This window comes from Panthera onca, chromosome B1 (assembly GCF_046562875.1).
Source record: "Panthera onca isolate mPanOnc1 chromosome B1, mPanOnc1 haplotype 2, whole genome shotgun sequence".
NCBI lineage: Eukaryota > Metazoa > Chordata > Mammalia > Carnivora > Felidae > Panthera > Panthera onca.
The window spans coordinates 169,534,862-169,555,536 of NC_138342.1; the positions used below are offsets into that span (position 1 = coordinate 169,534,862).

At 55.8% G+C, this 20,675-nt stretch overlaps 1 protein-coding gene across 2 annotated transcripts in view; it reads right to left on the reverse strand.

Moving 5' to 3' along the window:
* Positions 1–226: 226 nt before the first annotated feature.
* BIN3 (bridging integrator 3) overlaps positions 227–20,675 on the reverse strand; it is a 42,465-nt gene continuing 22,016 nt past the window's right edge. For both annotated transcript variants that reach the window (XM_060653296.2, XM_078445448.1), the window contains 8 exons: positions 19,865–19,913; positions 13,104–13,144; positions 12,611–12,672; positions 9,325–9,461; positions 8,727–8,767; positions 4,182–4,323; positions 3,832–3,966; positions 227–1,108 (listed from right to left, as the gene is read on the reverse strand). In XM_060653296.2, the coding sequence (XP_060509279.1) occupies positions 962–1,108; positions 3,832–3,966; positions 4,182–4,323; positions 8,727–8,767; positions 9,325–9,461; positions 12,611–12,672; positions 13,104–13,144; positions 19,865–19,913 (754 nt within the window). In that variant the 3' untranslated portion in view covers positions 227–961. The remainder of the gene's footprint in view (positions 1,109–3,831; positions 3,967–4,181; positions 4,324–8,726; positions 8,768–9,324; positions 9,462–12,610; positions 12,673–13,103; positions 13,145–19,864; positions 19,914–20,675) is intronic.

Below are 20,675 nucleotides of genomic sequence, written 5' to 3' on the forward strand. Positions count from 1 at the left end.
TGCCCCCTTCCTCCTAGTCCTCAGCCTAGCCTCTGCTGGATGGGGGGTGCAGCATCTCCAGAAGGTGGGGCTGGGTGGCAGGAAGACGAGCCCCAGGGTGCTCTGGGTCCTGCCCCCTGCTGGTCAAGAGACACTATGCCACAGGGGTGCTGTCAGCTCAGCAGAGGGCAGCACCACCCTGACACAAACCTGGGGTGGCTCTCTTCTCTCCTCAGTTACAGCACAGTAACAGCTGGCAATTTTATTGAAAACTTTACTTGAAAAAATAAAATTTCCAAATATTCAGGTGAGACAAACCCACTGTTCTTGCTTTGAGGCCTGTGAATCAGGCTGTGACATTTTGTTGGTTGACAGCCTATTTACATGAGCTGAGTCTGGTTTCCTAGGGAACCTACAAGGCTTGGGGTTCTTCTCTGCACTTGACCTAAGGGATAGAAGTGGGTGAAACCAGTTTTTATCATGCTGGGAGTCTGGGCTAGAGGAGAGGCAGTGTCTTGGGCCTCTCCCAGAAAAGAAGAGTCTGAAGGGGAAAGGCAACGAGGGTGGGTGGACTCCCAAGGATGGGTCTTTCTTTGGAGGTAGGTGAGATCACAACCGTGCAGGCAAGGCTAAGACCTCAGGTGAGCGGACAGAGCCTGTGCCTTTGAAGGCTGGAAGCTTGCTCAGGTCCTAGGCCAGGCTGCCCTTTGGACGGTTCTTTTGGAAACAAAGCCCTTGGAGTTTTTCTGTGCTGCTTACCTGTCTGAGTTCTTGCTATGGGTGGGGAGGCAGCAGCCTGCTTGGGGCTCCTGGTGCCAGGCTCACTGCAGAGGTCTGGTGAGGTAGAACAGGGGCCACTGCTGTCCCCATACTTCTCTCGGGGGAGAGCCTTTTGCTGGCTGTCGCCTGAGCCTAAGCTTAACAAGGGCCAAGACCAGAAAGGTTGACTTGTATCCCAGGAGTCTGAAACGGTGGTGGGGACTCAGTCATCAGCCACAATGGAGAGGGCTCTGAGCTCACTCAGTCTGGCCTCATTCTCCCTCTCCCGCTGCTCATCAGTGTGGCCAGGCTGGTCGAGCTGCTGGGTCAGGTCTCCGAAGATCTTCTGCATTTCAGAGTAGTACCCAACCTGGAGGCAGGGATGGAGAAGGAGGTTGGCAGGTGCTGGGCTCCTGGGGTACAAAGCCCCCTCAGCATTGCACCCCCTGGGCGCGTCCCAGAGGCCCACATGCTGCTTGTTCTCTTAAGCAGAGAGCTCAGGCTGGGTGGAGGGGGCTGGCTTCCACTCTTCCCTCCATCACTGCCCTTCCTCTCAGCCCATCTCCTGAAACTGCAGGGCAAGTAGGGAAACTGAAGCCACAGACCCCAGCCCTTCAGGAACGTCCACTGCTGCTGCCAGGATGGCAGAGGAGGGGGGGCAAGGGGGCCTTGGTGAGATGGATGGAGGCGGGGGTTCTGACTTTGGAGCCCTCCAGGCAGCTGAGGGGCGTTGGGGCCTGTGCCGGGAGATATAGGACAGTGCAGCCTGAGGCTGGCTGAGGGCACTGGCAGGACCCTCCTCGAGTCCTAAGGGAAGCCAGGGAGTCAGGAACTGACCCGAGGTGCTTCAAGAAGCTAGACCTTTGTCCATGGGGAAGGGGCGTGGCTGGCCCCCAGAACCCTGAGAGTCTTAGAGGTAAAGGTGAGAAAGGTGACCCCCCCCCCCTGCCCCCCAGCCGCGTGTTCCTTCCCAACCTGTCCCACCATTAAGCATGCTGCGGCTGTTTGGCTGGAAAGCAGGGCTCGCAGACCAGCTCGTTTCCGTGTCCCTATGTGTGTAGGCACCGGGGCTGATGGGAGAGGCCTGTGGCAGTGGGGTGGGGGTGTGCTGAGGACAGGGGAGACCCCTCAGCAACTCTCCGATGGCTGAGGGCTGCTCAGACCAGGGGCCACTGCCTCGTCTCCACCTCCATGACCAAAGGCAAACACTTCCCGTGAAAGTGATCCACACTACTCAAAACTCTATTCAGACACTGCTTCCACTCTAGACAGTGGAGTGCTGTCACTGGGAAGGCCAGGCCGAGTGGCAGGTTTGGTGGCAGGGCCATGGCTCAGCTGCTTCTGAGGAGGGGTCTGTCATACCCCCACAGCTAGATTTCCACTGGGCTGAGAGGAGCTAAATGAGGGTCTCCAAATGCTGCTGTCCCCTGAGGGGACGGGGCGTAGACCAGGGTCGGGAGAGGGCAGGGGATGGCCTGCCCTACCCCCACTCCCCGCCCCAGAGCCGCACTGCGCAGGCTGAGTCACTAGGAATGCTCACTTCTCCAGTGACTAATGGCAGCGACAGCCTCGGGAGGGGGAGGCTGGTGCTGAGGAGGCAGTAAACAGTCCCTATCCACCCCGCTGCCCGGCTACAGGGCATCCCTAGCCCCTAACCTCAGGTCTGGGCACCCTGGAGCTTCCTCCCGTGAGCGACAGAATGGAGGGGGCAGGGTAGCATGCAGGGGGCCGGGAGCAGGGGTGGTGGTGGCACAGGGAGGGAAAGCACGGGTCTCCTTAAACACATTCCTCCACAGACTAGGCTGAGCCTCTGGAAGGAAGTCCTCGTCTCCAGGAGAATGCTCTGGAGGCAGGTGTGGAACCCCCCCTCCCTGCCCCCCTTCACTTGTGCATGTTGGTGCTCTGCCTCATTTCTCCCTAGCGGCCAAAAACATGGTCACTAAGTTCCAGCTCCAACATCAACCCTGCTCGGGGTTCTGAGCACAGGCATGCAGCCTCATGGGTTTTGGTGTTCTCCAAAGGCTGATAGGCTGGGCAGGTAAGGATCGGGCTTTTCCTTGGGTGCCCTGAGGCCTTTCAGCTTCGTCACCTTGTTGACTGCAAGGAATGAGTGTGTCCACTAGAGGGCGCCAGACACCCAGGCCAAGCACCGAAGTGGGCAGGAGGGGGCCGAGCCTTTAGCTTTGTCACCGGCTGGGGAACGGTGGGAAAGGTGGCAGGATGCTGAGTGCCTGCAGGAGGCTGATGCGGGGGCCCCACATGGCAGAGACCTCTTGGTTTGGCACCTTCACCTCCTCTCTTTTACAATGGGGAGAACAATCCCTGCTAACAGTTTAAAGAATGGCCGGGGCTGGGGGGGCGGGGGGGTTGCTATGCAGGAGCTACACGCAGCTGGACATTGTGTCCTCAAACCCTCGAGTGGTGGGAGGCCTTAGCCTGCTTCCCACCCTCCAGTTGCCCGGCACCGGTGCTACCCCGGGCACCTCCATGCACACCTGGCCAGAGGCCGGCCTGCCTTTCCACTGGAAGGTGCCCTATGGCCTGGCACCCAGGCAGAGGCCTTGAGCATGGCCCTCCCCAGGATGTAGGGAACCCTCCAAGGGTTGCTAGAAGTCAAGAGAGCCTGTGGTCTCCTGCCTAGCGAGGAGGAGCAACTAGAGCGGGGAAGCAGGGGTGTGGGCCTTTGCCCTGCAGGCCTCTGTGCTGGACCTGAGCACACCAGGCAAGAAGAACCTGCCCGTCAAAGTGAGGTGTTGAGAGGGTGGCTCTCTTCTTGCCACTGGTGGTACAATGAGAGGAGAGAGAGAACTTGAGGGAAAAGCCATTCGACAAAAAGGGGTCTCATCCTGGGACTGTGATTCACCAAAGAGCAACGGAGGAGCCCAGGCGGTAAGTCCAGCAGATGCTCAGAGTCAGACGCAGACGCAGTGCCGGGGGCAGGGTGGCAGCACTGCTGACTTGGCGGAGAACGGCTAAGCCACCCTCCCAGTTGGGAAGCGGGGACGGGCGCGAGGGTGTCTACAGAGCCCAGGACCATCTCCCAGGGGAGCAAGCATTTGCCGTCCTTTGGGGCAGGGTGGGGAGCCGCCTCACCTGCGCTCGGATCAGGGACTCGAAGCTGGGCTGGAAGTAGTCCAGGCGGCTGTTGTAGAACCGCGGCATCTCATCCAGGAGCTGCTTGTTCTTGGCCTCAAAGTCGTCCCGCACAGGCCGAAGCTCTTCTCGGGCCTGAGGGACAAGACACTGGGTGTCACAGCTCTTGGCAGCTTATCCAGAGTGTGTGCTGGGGGCACGATGTGTACGTTGGGGGCGGGGGTGGGGTGGGGATCACATCTGGTGTCTTGGTCTCCTAGCCCCCAAAGCTGGTCCCCAGGTGAAGGAGGAACTTGCCACACGTCACCCACGGGGCCCGTTGTCCACACCCCCCTCTCCCTTCTTAGTACCTGGTGGAGTTTGGCCAGCACTGGCCCCGTCTTCTCCTTCTCCTCGTACTTCTCCACCTTGGCCTGCAATCTTCTGTAGTCCTGCAAGGCCTGCTCCCGCCGCTTCACCGCCATGTTGAGGCTCGGGAAGACACTGCTAAACCTGCCGCACAGTCGGATACAGGCTGTTCTTGGAGCCGCAGCCCAGCAGCTCGGCGTCCATTCAAAAATACATACTGAGTGCCTACTAAGTGCCAGACCCTGTTCTAGGTCTTGGGGATTTCACGTGGGTAAGACAGATGAGGCCGTGGCCCCTGGGGAGCACCCACTGCTGAGAATGCCGTCCGGGGTAAGGCCACAGGAAGGAAGTAGGACTAAGGGTCACTCTACTGATCAGAGTGAGCCACAGGGGCAGGAATGCAAGGAAGCCACTGGCATGGCCACTGCCCCTTCCCCACCCATCTCATATGACCCCGCACATGACAGAGACCTGTCACAGAGCATGGGAGAGCTGAAGACTCTTGGGAATAATCTGTCCAACATCTTCCTTTAACACAATCAAATGAAATTGAGGCCAGAGAGATGACATGACTTGTCCAGGGTCACAACCAGGATAGTGACTGTCTAGCAGAGAGCTCAAGCATCCCAGTTCTCTGGCACCTCCCTGCCACCTCATGGTGGCACTAGCAGTGACAACTGCAGTCGAAACCTAGCCTTGGCCTATTTCTATCAGCTGACCGTGAGAAAAGCAGGAACCCTCTGGTTCTGCCACTGAAATGGCTGAACCGTTGAACCAGATGTTTGTGGAAAATGACTCAAGGACATGTTGTTGCCCCACCGGGACTAAAAAGGACCACAGGGAATGCTGAGGAGTGGGCCACTCACAAAGAGTGGGAGCGGACACTTTTGGCCCCTGTGGGCATCATCTTTGTGATGACTATCATCTTTGACTGGGAAGAGCAATGAGGTCTTGAGACAGACACCGGGCAGGACTGCATCCCAGGCAGGGACGCTGTATTTCCCTTGATTAGAGTGTTGGAGAAGGCAAGGCAAGCCTGCAAGCAGGTTTTCTGGAACTGGACGGGAAGAGATGGGGCGAGCAAAGCCTGCAGGGCAGGAGGCGGCAGGAGGCATCTACCCTGCAGGTCGGGCCCCGCAACTGAGGAAAATGGTGGCACAGTGGTTATTCGGGGTTGAGAGGCACAGAGGGGGCACTCGGGGCCAGAAGACTGGGTTTCTCTAGGAGCGGCCGGGACAACATGCTGTGGGACCTCCCCTTCCACAGTGCTGGGGCCAGAGGTGCCCGTCAGCTCCCGGGCCATCTTCAGGCAGTTCACATGCCACAGGAAGAACAATTTTCCAAGTCTGCCTCTCAAAGAAGCATGATCATGAATTTGGTTTTTAAAAGCCCCAACAAATCACGAGTGCCCGTGACATAAGAGTAATGAAGATTTCTGCCAGAGAACAGAGAGCATAAATTTGACCAAAGCACTGAATTCCCCAGCCAAGGCTATAGATACAGGCAGTAGGTTCTGGTCAAACAAAAGCCTTATCCCCAAGAAAGGACACTAAAATGAGTCCTTCTAACTGACTGGGTGACCTAATGGGCTCACTACCTAACTGGAAAGGCTAGAAGTGGGTAAGACATGCCCTTAGACAAATCAGTCATCAAATCGATACTTGAATGACTGATCTGCCAGCAGAGGAGCCTCCTTGCTGCTGTGTGAACTGGGTGTGGGGAGTAGTACCTTCAGGACAAAGGCCCCCTATCCCGGGTAGGTCTGAACAGATAAGACCATGGGCAGGGACCAGCCTCACTGTTTGTGCCTCAGGCGGCAGCTCTGAGGGGGTCTCAGTTGCTAGGCAAGCCCCTCTCCCCTCCTGGGAGGAGTGTGACCAGCAGCTGAGAGGCCTGTGACTCAAGGAAGCAGGTGCAACGGGGCCTGAGAAACCACCACCACCACCACCACCCTCTTGACCCCAACCAGACTAGAGGCCACAAGTGGCCACCCTCATTCTCTCATTAGAAGTGGCCTGGTTAGGTGGCCCCAGTGCCTGGGCCTCTGCTGTCCATGCTGCTGGCGGCCTGGGAGGAGTGGGCACGGACAAGAATGGGGCAGGAAGCAACAGGTGGAGGGTTTCCTCCTATTAGGAAAGAGGGCAGCACCAGGGATGCATTCTGTGGGTGCCAGGCGGGACGACCACCATGCTGGTGGCTGAGCAGTTCCGGATGCCCTCTGACCCCAGAGCACTCGTCTCTTTGCTCGCCCTCAGTTGTCAGCTGGGGTTGATTCCCAGGGCTGGGATCAAAGGCACAGAAACGACAACTAAATGCCATTGCAGGGGTTGGGTTCAGGCCTCCCCTTCCACAGATGGGGAAACAGATTTGGAGGAGCAGGGCGCTGGCCAGGGTCATGGGCTGGCTGGGGGCCAGCTGGGACTGCCCGCCTAGCACTTTCCCCACTCCGCTGCAAAGCGCCCCCTCGGCATTTATGGACCATCCTGGTCTTTCTTCCTGAGAGCGCCATCATGGCTTCAACACTGGGTCACAAGCTCCTAAAATCTGTGTTGTGTCCGCCCTCCAGAGAAAGCAGAACAGGGCTGGGCCTACACCACACCCTCGCTGAAGCTCTGCCCAGGTGACTGTCCTAAGGTTCAACCAAACTGCCTCCCCTGGGTAAGCAGTGGGGTGAGGAGGCAGTGAGAGGGAGGAGGGAAAGGGGGAGGGAGAAAGAGGCCGGCTGGGAGGTAGGCTGGGAGCAGCCGGCCCTGGTGGGGAATGCCTGCCATTCCTCAATCTGTGCCCACACAGCCGGGATCTTCCACCCACCAGGAAAGGGAAATTGAAAGCATCCCCATCCGACCATGTGAACACAGCCCAGAGACTGGGGGATTAGAGGCCGAGCCCCCTGGGGGGAGGCTGGGGGCGGCAGGGTGGCCATGTGGTGATGTTCTTCATCAGAGGACAGGAAAGCTGCAGTTTCCTGTTTCCGGTACTGGGGTCCCTGGGAGCTTCTCTCCTGGCAAGAGGCGGCAACAGGCAGTGCCGGTTTTATGTGGTTGGGGGAGATCGCATGTCGGTTACGGGATGGAGAAGCCGGCCGGGTAGGCAGGCAGGCCCGGGGGGCTCAGGCAGAGGTCAGCGGATCTGCTGCGGAGATGGTGCCCGCCTCCTGTGCCACTCACCCACCTTCCTGGCAGGTGGTGGGCTGCTGGGGCGGTGGGAAGCAGCCGGGATTTCTCTCCATTTGGCTCTAGAAGCCAGGCATCAGATTTCAAGGCCGCCTCCTTGGTTGTGAAATCGAGGTTGGAGTCAGTCCCCTAGCTCTCTGAGCTGGTGTCCCCTGCCTAGCTCTGCCAGCCATGGGTGTCTCTGTGGCAGCTCCTGGAACGCCAGGGGCAGGGTCTGCTCTGCCCGTGGTCCTTCCCACCCAACTGCGAACGCTCGGTCCTGGGGACCCGGTCAGAAAGCCACCAGCCACGGAGCCCCTGCTGCCACCTCCCTCCTGAGCCACCAGCCTCCTCGGCACCCAGTTCCTCGTGTGGCCCTGCAACCTGGGCCCGAGCAGGGGGTAGGGGAAGGGGCCCAGGGAAGGAGGGTGGGCCGAGCCTCCAGACAGCCTGGCTCAGAAAGAGCTTTCCCTAACCCCACCCCTTGGACCTGAACAGGGAGTGAAGAGCTCAGTAACCTCAAAGCCAGGGGCTAGAGGACCAAAACCTGCTCTCTTCATCTCCCTCCGGGCCCCGATCCAGGCCTAATGGTAATTAGCAGAGCCTCATTACCCAGGCCTGGTGAGGCAGCTGCCAGGGACCACCACAGAAGAGGTAATAAAGTGCAGCTGCCGGGCTGGAGCGGGAGCCTTTCTAGGTCAGAGTCAGTTTGGGAGAGGCTAGGGGGGCAGAAGAAGTGATCTGGAGCTTCAAGGCAATGCTCCTGCCTGTCCCCGCCCCCCCCGCACCCCCCCCCCCCCCACCAGCCCACCACCTCAGGGGACCGGGGGATAGGCCTGTCTGATTGCTGCCCAGAGCCTGCCTGAGAGAAGATGAGCCTCGCAGAAGAATTTCTGACCCTGTCGGGTCACGAGTTTGGGGACCTTCCCAGGCAGGACCCTGCTGCTGCGCCCTTCCCCATGTGCAGCCACCCCCACATCTCCGAAGCCGGGCGCCGCAGGCAGCTGCTCTCCCGGTGCGGCGGGGAGATGAAAGGCCTTGCTCATCCCCGCTGAGGGCTGGCCAAGCGCTCTGCTCGCTTCATTCAGCAAGCTCTGAGACCTCTGGCTCTCAGTCGGGAACAGAGGGAAAGATGGCAAAGTGACCACTGACTAGAGGCTGTCTGCTGGGGCAGACCACGAGTCACTGAGTGCACTGGGCAGGGCGGGTGCTCTGGGGCCACAGATCACATCGCCAGCGTCCCTGTTGAGTTTCCGGTCAGCTCCCTGGGAGTCTGGGGTTCTAGGCTGCTGGAAATGATATTCGGTCCCCAGTCGGCCAGTTGACCTGCCTTTCCAATAAGCGCCCCCAGCCTAGTTCCCTCAGGCCTGTGGTCCCCAGATGACCACTACTCACTTTTTTAAGGGTTCAATCACGGTCTTTTGGATCTGGTTCACCTGTTGAAAGAAAGACCCAATGAATCAAGACCAAGGGGAAGCCGGACTCTTCCTAAAAGGGGAGGATCTACGTTCCTGAGAAAGGGGACAGTCAGGGCTGTCCTGAGAGCCCTGGGTGGGGACGAGATGGGGTGGGGGGCACCCCTGACTCCACAGCTGGAGCGAGGCGGAGAGGACGATGATGGCCAGGACGTCGAGGGCACCAGGGAGTACTGTTCTTGTTCCAGGTCTGTTCTCCTCCCGCCAGCACCGTCTGCAGGCTGCTGACAGCCGTGCTCAGGGGGCAGGCTGGGTGGGCAGCTACAGAATGTGTGAGGGGCTCCGGGTGAGCAGAGCTGCCCTGCCTCCCTCGGGGTCTCACAGTGAGCGATACGAGCTCGTGGGAGTCACGGGCAGCACAGGGTGCCGAAGCAGGTCCAGGAACGAGCTCACGGGGCTCGTGACACACGGGCGTCAGAGCACTGAGGGCGTCGGAAGACCGAGCCCTGGGAGGACTCTGCACGGGCGCTCCACCCAGGCAGAAGCCACGGGAAGGGGGAGAGCAAGACCCCAGCTACCTTCTCCTGGTTGAAGGCGTCCATCCGCTTCATGGCTGTGTCCAGGGCTGTCACCATGTTCAGGAAGTCCTGGTCTTGCTCGCAGAGGGGATTGGAGAGCAAGTCCAAGGATATCTTCACAGCAGATTTGGATAAGGCTGTAAGAAGTCAAAGCTTGGTGAACCTATGAAGGGACAGGTTTCAAGGTCTTGTCCTTAGGACCCTGTCCTTCCTCAGTCCAGCGGCCATACCCTGACCGCCATCCCGGCCATAGGCCAGAAAAGCTACAGAGTACCACAAGCCGAAAGTCAGCGGTCCTTACTGGATGGTGTTTGCTCCTGGCCATCTGAGGCTGCTCTGGGTAGTTCTTCGGAGCACCTTTACCTTTGGCAATGACTTCATTTCCCAAACTCTGGGTTTTAACAGAATCCTTTGGGCGGGAAGCTGTAAAAAATACCTATTTTCTAGCTCTAAAGAGTCTATCTCAGTAAGTCTGTAATCCAGAAACATGTATCTTAAAAAAACTCTCCAGGTGGTTTGGGCATGAAGCTTGGTTTGGGAACCTCTCACGGACGAGAGTAAGAGTGTGCCCCACCAGGGCTGGCAAACATACCATAAAGGCTAGAAATCAAGATGGCAGGCTGTGTGGGCTGCATGGTTTCTGCTGCAACTACTCAACTCTGCCACAGACAGTACCTAAAGAATGGGTGTGGCTTTGTTCCAATGCCCCTTTATTGACAAAATGAGGCCAGATTTGGTGTGGCCAGGCAACCCCTGGTTTCAATGACATACACTCAGAAACTTGTTTTCCTCTGAGCCTCTGGAGCTGGTACAGACCCTACCGAGCAAGCACGGCCCCTTCCCAGTCTCTTCCTGCCCCTGTAGACTTTTGTTTGCACGTAGTGGAGACTGAGAGACTTGTACTTTAGACCAAAAACTCCAAAGCTGCTGACAGGTTTCCATCCTGCCTCTGCAGGGTTCCCGTGCCCCCACTGTTTTATCCAGGGCTCATACAACGCAGGAGACATTTCAGGTAGTGTATTTTGGCCCCGTTTTACAGATGAGGAGGGTGAGGCTCCAAAGAGGTTATAACTCCCTCAAGGTCAAACAGCTGTAAGTGCTGAGCCAGGACTAGACCCTGGGCACCCGCCTCGCCGCCCACTCCTCTCCTGGTGATCCGCCTGGAGACAGCTGTGGGCAGGCCCCACAAGGCTCTGCTGGGGTATCTGCTTATGTTGTTAAAGGTCTTCTGTGGTACCATTTCCCCACAGATGGAGGCCACTGCCCTGCTGTAGTCTTGTTCACATGTTTCTACACCATGTTTGACAGAGGATATGGGGATATGGGGAGCCTGGAAATCAGAGGGCAGCTCCAAGGCAGGATGGAGATCTATTGGCAGCTTTGGGGTTCTCAGTCCCATACAAGTTTTCGGGTCTCCATTATTTGCAAACAAACCAACAAAAAAATTCTAGAGGGGCAGGCAGAGAGACTGGAGAAGGGGCATGCTTGCTCCATAGTGTCTGTACCAGTTTAAGGGTTTCAGGAGAAACGTTTTTGAATGTATTCCTCACTACTTTATGCCACTGAATTTAAGATGGTAACACACCATTAATGTATAGCCATTGAGAAAGAAAAACTATGCTGCGAATTATGTTACGGTGTGTTGATTTCTGAGATGTTAAAAGCGAAACAATGTCTTTGAATCAATGAAATGAGGTCCACTCCAGTTAACCAGAGATGTGCCCCTGCCTTGCCATGTGGGGAGCGCGTTGGCCCCACGCGCCTACTCCTTGGCCCCAAGGGCCTACTTCTCTGTTTCCGGTGGGAGAAACGGAAACCTAGCGGGTCCCTCTCCACTCAGGCTCCTCCACATGCCAGCAGAGAAGCCCACAGTGGATGACTGGCTCACACAGCGCCCTGTCCTGGGCCTCCCTCTAATCTGGTAGCCTGCTGCAGTCACCCAGCAAACAGGCACCGTATGGGAGAAGCCTGGAAATATATACTTCCCAGAAATGTTGAGGCAGTGGAGCTAAGAACCCTCTTTCAAATCTGTGCGGTGACTTTGTAGGCTTAGGAGCAAACATCATGTGTAACTGGACTGGATCATGAAATGGTCACACACAGTATAATTAAAGGATAGAAACTTGGGACAAAACTGGAAACGTTTTTGAAAAATTTCTTCCACTACTTTTTAATATTTGAGGACAAAAATCCTGAAAAGGTAGGGCAGGGGAGACTTCCTTCCCAATTTTCCTTTTCTTTCCTAAAGCCTCACACTTCAGGCCTCTGCCTCTGTCTTTGTTAGAACCATCTGAAGTCAATTAACAGTGTGGAATCCCACTGGGAGTCCTCACTGGCCTATGTGAGTGAGTGAGTGCCGCAGGGCAGGGCCATAGAGCCTCCATTCTCAGGGACTGGGAGGGTGTGGCCAGCCCAGCACCAACTGGGAGGCTGGTGGTCTTTGAACCTTAAAGAGAATGTGGGTCTCCAACTCCACGTGGGTCTCTGGAACCCTGATGCCACCTCAAAATATAAGGGTTGACAAAGACCTAACAGGGACTGGCGGTGCACAGATGATCTTGTTTGGGAACACAGAATGGGATTTTAGATCTTGTCCAGGCAGTTGATTTCCCTCAATTGTCTGGGGCAGTGGTTCTCAAAATGAGGTCCCCGGGCCAGCTGCCTCAGCACTGCCTGGGGGTGGGCTGGACAATCTGCCTCGTGGCGGGCCTTCCGGTGACCCTGATGCACTGACTGTGACTGCTTCAGGAGGGCTTTCTCTGCCCAGATTCTAGTTCTGACTGGGGGCGGAAGAGGCCAGGAACCCTGGGCCCCAGGGGTCGCCCATTTATTTTGATTTCTTGTGGGGAAAACCATGCTCTCCACTTCATGGATCCCTGACGTTCCACAGCTTCCAAAGCTGCCCACTCTGAAAACGCAACCTTCCCTTCATCTGTGCTCTGACAGTGCAGTCTATCTGGAGAAGTACCAAAGAAAGGAAGCAATAGGTCACAGCTTCTCCTGTACTGGAAAGGCAGTGGCGAACGATAAAGATGCCACCCAGGGAACCTGGAACTATCCACAAAACAAATAACAGATGGGCTCCGTAATCAGACCCTTGGCTCGCTGCACACGTAGTCTGGAGATGCCAGGGACAGTCGTGTTCAGACCCACCCATGTCCTCTGGATGAGTGGTGACATGAGCATCTGTGCACAGACCACAGGAGCCAGCCCTGACGTGACGGAGGGGCAGAGGTCCACCCGTGACCCGGCCAGGCCCGGCCCAGCTCTGGGCTATGCCACCTACCCAGATCAGCATCGGTGCCCTTCTTCATGTCCTTCTGCAGCCTCCTGGTCTGCTCCTCCAGCCTGCAAGGCAGGGGCACAGGCTTAGGCACCTGGCATCGTCAGCTTGCTTCAGCCCCCTTCCTTCCCATCTACCTGAGTGAAGCCCAGCCTGATGCCCTGGAAGGCCTGCCAGGAGAGGGGGCCCCTGCTCCATGGGGAGTTTTCCCACCAACTGAAGGGCTGCTACTGGCTCTGCATGAGGCCAAGCACCCAAAGGCTATGAGTTAACGACTGTCACATAGCCATCAGCTGGGGGAGAATTTCTGGCAGGCTGTGAACTGAGCTGCCCTCTGCTCCCGCGGCACTTACGGGACAGCTGAGCGGCCCACTGATGGAGGTGCCGGAAGGGGCAGTGCGAGAACTGAGACCTGGTGGAAGGCTCCTGCCCTTCCCCCCCTCGCCCCCCCCCCCCACTCCCCCCAGCCTCCATCCTTCTGGGCTTTGACACTCACTGCTGGAGTTTTCCATACTCCCTTTCAAAATCTCTCTCCACCTGTAACCAAAGAGACAACTCAATCATCGGAGAAATGACAACACGCTGGAAAAAATCTGCCAGCCTACTGAAACTCCCTCTCCACCCTCCCCCCAGCTGCAGAAAACAACACGGTCCAGTTCATACAAGCTCCAGCAGATCGTTAACGACACAGTATCCCTGTGTTCCCAAATTAATTAAGTGTTTGATTTAGGGCACAAGACTCCCCTCCCAGATGGGCCAGCCAGGCAAGTAGCAGCGGATTGTGGCTCTGTTCCTCTACCACAGGGAGCCAGGCCCTGGGCTGCGTTCCCTCTCTCCTCACCCTCCCATCGCGAGGCAGGTGAGGTGCTTGGAATGTGAATGTGACTGAGACTCGCAGGGGGGGAAGCAGGCGGGTCCCCTCCTACTCCTGGCCCTGGTTTCCTCACAGGGCTTACCAACTGTGAGGTTCAGGGTGGACCAAGAAATGTCCTGTCTGCGCGCTCTGTGTGCTGGAATGTACCGAGCACAAATACTATTGCTACTGACCGGCAAGGCTCTCTTAAAATTCTTGGTAAGTAACCAGATTTCCCCGATGCCAGCAAGACTGACATCAGATGGGTGTAAGTCCTGATCCCAATTCTGCCACCTGCATGTCAGGTGAAGTCAAGAAAGTCACTTGCACGTCCACTGCCTGAATTTCTCCATCCGTCAAACAGGGCCCTGGCAATGGCCTCTCAGGAGAGTGGCCTGTGAGGGATATGACACCTGAGAGCCGAGAGGAGGGGACCGAGGCCTGTCCTGGTTCCCTTCTGCAGAGGCAGCAAGAGCTCCCTGGCCGGCGTGCTGAGCCTCTGGGCTGAGGCGCTCAATTAAGAGCAGCTAACATTCACGGGGTGCTCGCCGCATGCTTCTGTGAATGGCTTCTCCCCCACAACTGCAGAGGCAGGTGTACTTGTGGCCCTCACTGCACCAAGGAGCTCCCTAGGACAGAGGGGACGTATGCTGCACTAGCTCACACGACTAGTGAGTGGCAGGGCTAGGATCTGGACATAGGCAGCATGGCTCCAAGGCCTGTCCTCTTAACAAGCATTCTACCAAAAAGGGGAAAAGGTATTTGCTGATGAATTAAAGCCACGACCCAAGAAAGGTGCCTTCTTGGCTGCTCCCCGAGATGCCTTCCAGTGAGAGCCCTAAACCCTGGTCCTCACTCTCACAGCAGGCTGAAGGTCACAGAGCCCAAAGCTGTGGAAAGTGTCAAGGCCCCATTGTTCTTTGCCAGCGCACCCTTCCGTCACAGTGCCCCATGAAGGAGCATTCTGAAAGCCCACGGACCCCACACTCATGTGCATTTAGGTAAACTCAACACAGTCACAGAACAGCAAAACATTATTCAGGCCGACTATTTCATGTTATAAACACAGAGGACGAAGCCCAGAGACGGGGAGTGATTTAATAAGGACGCAGGGCTAGTCAGAGGCAAACCAAGGCTAGAATTCAGACTCCTAGTTCAGCACCGGCCCCCTTTTTAAAATGACATTTAATAACCTCACAAACATTTATTAAGCACCTATTAAGTGCAACGCAATCTGTCAGGTGAGAGAGATGCTCTGGTGAATAAACAGATGTGGGTCCTGGCAGGGGAGATAAAACAAATACACCTCTAACCTAAACCATGGACAGCCCCGTGGAGGACGGGGGCTAGAGAATGGCATGGAGAACCTACTTAGCTAAGGTCCCGGGGCACAACCACATGTCGCCCTTGCATGGACACACCTCACGTTCCTCAACTGAAATGTAAAATTTAGAAGCAGGAACACAGGGTCTTTCCTTTTACTTTCTGACCCCAGCACCTGGGGTCTGACACAAAGTCGTGAAGTAAAATTCACCATCGGTTTCCCCCACCCTACAGTCTTTGCCCTCTTTTCAACAGACCCCCTGTTTTTCCATCCAGGAATGCAATGTTTTCATCATCACCTTCCTATGATCCATCAAAAGCTACTCTTAAGAGGAAGCTCAAACTTCGCTCCCACTAAAGCGTATGTTCCTGAAAAAAGCTTAAAGTGCTACCTGTCCCAGGGGATGTGTAGCTGGGCAGGAATCAAAGTCTCAGCCAAAGGCCGGAAGAGTGTCTGGTGCGATGCAGGCGGGAGATTTGTTCTGGGGTAGCGAGGCCTCGCCCGGGCCCAGCAAGCCCGCGCTGGGACGGTCCAGCCCTTTCTCCACCAACACCATCGAGGAAGGTGGTAGACAGGAATGAGCAGAGACGGATGACAGATGGACTCTGATACCAGCTGTGCAGTATTAAAAATACTACCTAACATTTTGAGTCTCACGTACTTTTCTAGAGGAATGGGATAACTCCATTCGGCCTTCCCCTGGGAAGATTTTCAATGGCTGCCAAGGAAACGGGGTAGCAGTGTCCGTCTTGTTGGCTTGTTTAGAGGATCACCGAACAGTCTGTGTAGAGCACAGAGCTCGGTGCCTGGCCTGTGGATAGGGTTTCCTTGTTCTTCTCCCATGCACTGGGGTGCTGGGGGTGCCCAGAGAAGTCTGGGGGTGCAGACTGGTCTGTGGCCCTTTGGCAAGGCACGGGGTCAGTTGATAGCTGGGATGAACGCTGATTGGGCTAAGCCAGGATCCTGTGCCTGGGGGTTACACCTGGGCCTCCCTTAACTGGACATATCACCCCTCTTATTTTGTAGGATGTGACGGCTGAGCAGAGTCTTTACATATTAAAAGTATTCTTTTCCAAAAAGACGAAGTCAAGGATGTCCTGGTCAGAGTCCAGCTTTTCTAAAGATGAAGAACATGCAGTGGGTGCTCCCAGAGGGAGGCGGGCGCAGAGAGCTCCGGCCTTGGCTCCTGGCGCTCTCTTTTGCAATCCCCAAGTGTGCCGGTGCGTGTGTGGGATGTCAGAGAGCACCTGGTCCCCCTGGCTGGGAATGCTTGGACTTGCACAGAGAGCGAGCGACTGCGGGTTTCCAACTGGGCTGGAACATTCTGGTTGGGGAGTCGCTTGAGGTCTTACCCCGGCAGCTGAGAAGTATGTCGGGGTGGAGCTCGATCTTTCTGCTGCTGCTCATGGCCACGTGAGAGCCTGAGATGTTCATGAACGTGTCCCCCTTCTGCCTCTGGCAGCCAGGTGTGGGTTGCTCTCAAGATCGCTCTCCTCCCTTGGGGAAAGATCCGAGGCAACACCACCAGGATTCTGGCCCCTCGGATAATGGATAAGGGAATAAGGAGACACACTGGAGTCCTAGTGCAAGGTATCTCCATTTTGAGGGAAACAGCCAAACACGGAAGATCTGAACATCTCTGAATGCTTGATGCTTTTGCCAAAAAGGCGATTAGCCCCCAGTCAACAATGCAAGTGCAAACACATGTGCACGGCTGTCAGCGGGTCAGGGCGGGCCGGGCCGGGCGGCGAGGTTAGCGAAGGGGGAATGAGCACCAGACGGCCCGCTGCTCTGGGCATTTGCAAAGGCTCAAGGTGGAGGGGTGAGACTGTGCTGCTCAGCGCTCTACCCCCCGTGCCTAGGGTCAGGCTGGCATGGAGCAGGAGTCCGTATTCGTTAAATGAATGAGTGGGCTGAGGTCTCACCCAAACGGACACTCGGGGTGAAGTGAAGAAGGAGACCGGCAGGCAGGGTTCCGGCTCTAGCCCCGGAGCTAAGCCGTGTCGGATCAGAGCTGGCTGAGGCAGAGGACACACTGGGTGATCTCGGAAGCCCCCTCTTGGAGGGGTGCTAGGGGCGGAAAGCAGCCTCCCTTTGGTGGATCATGTGTTACCACATGATCAAGTGAGGCTGAGAGGCTCTCCACTTTGCAAGTGGAGATTGTCCTCAAGTGGGGGCTCCGTGTGGCAGGATGCTCCCCTGCCCTGACGCTGTGGCATGCCTGCCTAGCTCGGAGTCTAAGAGTGTGCTTTCCTTCGTGTGCGAGACCCAGGGTGACCCCTGCTTCCAAGAGCTCTTCCCTCCTCGAAGGTTACGGACGGGGAAGCGGCTGCTTTTTGCCATGCCAAGATGCTCCGGCTACCTTATGGGAGTGGTGGGGCAGGAGGGGTGTAAGCAGAGGGTGCAGAGAGTTCGGACTGGGAGGTGGGCAAGCTTTTGTCCCTCCACCTCCATCCAGTGGCCAGCCCCTGCAGAGAACATGCCATTCCCTCGCCAGAGCCTTGACAACAATGGAATTCGTGTTAATAACCTGGGTGCAGAAGAACAGTGAGAGCAAACACACAATGCTTTCTTTGTGTCTGACAGTTGGGTACCTTGAGCCAAAAACCTCCTGAAACTCCCTGAAGATAACGTGAGCGTTTCTTCCCATGACGGGGGCGCCATGACTTCCAGGCAGCAGGCAGCCACATCTGCGCCTCTGACGGTGCCTGGGCAAGAACGGTAGTGCGTCACCACTGTCTGGGGGCAGCTGCCGGAGGCGCTGAGACGGCTGCCCGGGCTCGGCCTATGATGGGGGCCTGGAGGGGCTTGTGCGGCAGAGAACGAGATTGAAGAGGCAGGCTCTCGCTCCCTATACTTCGGTGCCTCTGGGGAGTTGAGGGAGCAAGTAACTCTCTTCCAAAGCCTAAGTCGGCTTTGATTCCTTGTGAGAGATCAAAGGCCCGGCCTACCATTTCCTTGTAGTAGGGGATCCGGCTGCTTGGAACAGGCTGAGTCCTCGGTGGTTTCTAAAGAGTCAAATCAACTATCTTCCCACAAGGTAGTTAATATTTATTGAGGGCTCATCATGTGCTAGACACTGTGTTAAGTGGTTCATACACATGACCTCATGTACACAAGACTCATACTATATCAGTGGCATAGGTACTAAGATCCTCACTTATGAAGGAGGAAACCAACGCTCAGAGACAGTAAAGGGCCTTGCTCAAGGTCACATACAGCATGTGGCGGAGCCAGTGGGAATCCAGGCAGGAAACCTACCACATCTGGCTTCTTAATCACTACTTGGTGCCCAGTCTGACTGGGGGAGCAGATTCCAGAAGTCAGAGGACCGCAGTTCCATCCCAAACAAGACTGACGTGAGGAGGGGAAGAGGGAAGCCACGGGCCCATCTGTGGGCTTGTCTGTAGGGCCGTCCATAGGTGCTGGGATTGTCCATTTGTCCCTCCTCTGGGGAGTCCTTGCCACTCCTCAGATTAAAAGACCCAGAGATCTTTCCGTCAACAAACTGGCAAAGAAGCTAGAAACTGAATTCTAACCTATACTTTTCTGTAGAGAACAACGGCTATCTCTATAGAGGTAAGGGTGTTGGGAGGGTTTTCTGTTTGCCTGTTTGTTTTTTGGTAGTGAGCGCTGGGAATAAAAGACCCTTCTCAAAACCACTTCCCTTTCAGATCTGCCCTGGATTAAACTCTGGAGACACAAAGCCACACCTTCCCACTTCCTGTAGCCGGCTAGAGCCCAACATTTGCACGCCCAGATTCTTTGCGCTTCAGCTGAGAGCCTCCACAGATGGTCAGCCTCTGCATGGGAGGTAAACTCTCAGTCTGTCCTCGGCCTGCCTTCACTTGAAAGAGAAACGCAGCCCATTTCCTTTTAAGTGGCCTGCCTTTGGATTTTCCAAAGACTGAGCCATTGGTCAGATGTGTGCTGAACTTCCCTTCCTGCCAAAATGAAGCAGGAGCTTTCCTGTAGTCCTGAGTTCTGAGCCAAGGAGGGCCGAGGTTATTAAGACAAGGAGAACCGTCAGGGGCTCCAGCAGGCTGACAGTTGCTGGAACTGTCACAATGAGAGATACTGTACAGTTATGGGTTCCCACGGTGAAACCAACAGCCTGATTAGATTTGGGGGTGAGGGAGTTCAAGAGGCCATTCTTTACTAGAATTCCCAAACCTCAGCAGACCTTCACAGCCTGAGTGAGGCAGCATAGAGCAGTGGAATGTGCATTGAACAGAGACTCCGACTTGGGTTCCAATTTTGGCTCTGTCGGTATTAGGGTTTAAAAAAAAAAAAAAATTTTTTTTTGTTTTGTTTTAAGAGCACTCATGAGTGGGGGAGGGGAAGAGGGAGAGAGCAGCTCAAGCAGCTCTGCTTGAGAGTTGGATGCTTAACTGATTGAGCCACCCAGCTGCCCTAGTGTTAGGTTTTTTACAACCTTAGAAAGTCATGGTGGCTTCGTGGGCCTTGGTTTTCTCGTAAGGAAAATCAGGTTGGACTAGATGATCTGTAAGGGCTTCCAGCTCTAAACTTTCTAAAAATCTGTGATTCCTCTCCCATTCTGGAGATAAAATAGAGATAAAAATCGTGGGTTCTCAAGGAGGTAGGATTCAATCATGCCCTCCTGACTCTGGGTCCTGGCTAAGAATTCCTTTGGCAGTGGAGAGAAAGGGACCTGGAGCCTCCTGGAGAAGCTTCCTGGTCTTCACACAGCCTGAGGTGGCTGGAGATAAAGGCCTGGGACATGTCCTTGGCAGGGGCCTAGGTTTCAGGAGCCCACTCAGGAGAGTGCAGAGTGCCACGCCAGACTGCAGAGATGGGCTGTCACCCACCTGTCACCCACCTCCTCCACCTGCCCCAGGATGGGGACGAGCCAGCCTGATTTGCAGAAGGAAGATGTCCCAGGCCAGGAGGCCTCCGCAAGCCCCAGTCTAAGTGAGGTTCCAGAGCGACACGGCTGGGAATGAGGCAGCCCGGGTTCTGCCTTCCCCAGCCCCACGATGTGCTGAATCAAACCTCTGGTTCTCTGCAAAGACCATGTGAGACAGACGGAGTCTCAGAATGAAAGAATCGGGTTACTCACTGTTTTAGGGACAATCTGTTTCTTAGGCTGCCCAATCTTGAAAGGAATCCTAGGAGAGAAAGAGACAAAGAGGGATTTTAGGAGAAACGGGGAAGGACGTAGCTGAAAAGAACTGATGAAGTCAAGGCCACTTGACTTCAAGGGTAATGAGAGCCAGTGGTCTGCTCCTGGCACTCGAACCACACGCCCTGTGGATCTAGGGCCGTCGACAGCCAGGCTGGGCTCTGGAGGGTGATCTTCCCATGAACAGTGTCGGATGGAGGTCCTGGGCACCACCTTCTGCCCCAGAGCATCTTTCCTACTAGTAGCCAGGTGTTGAAACACGTTGCAAAGGTGAGGGCAGGGAAGGGGAGATACCACACGACAGACAGTCATTGTAAATCTGTGCCCTGAGGAGCTGCAAAGTCAGAATTACAGGCTCGCTGGGGCAGCTATCATCCTTGAAAACAAGCGTTTAAAAACACCATGAGAACCACTTATCGTCTGTATTAGGTGCTTCGCTACTTCTCTATAGAGGACTTGTTACGTGGCTGGAGACAGAGGATACACTACAGGGCATTAAGGCCCAGCCAGGCTGGGTTATTTCTGGTGAGAACTGACAACGTGAAACGTGGCTAACTCAAAGAGGGACCTGAATCTAGCCCAGGTCTGCCCTCTGCACCTCAGGTTCTCCACTTGGAAATGGAAGGCAGTTTGGCATAACAGAAGGAGGGTCAAGAATCTAGCCTCTAAATCTAGGCCCCCCTCCACTGCCCCCCACCGTCTCCCGCTCTGAGGAGCGGGCTGCCCCCTGGCAGGTAACGACTGCCCT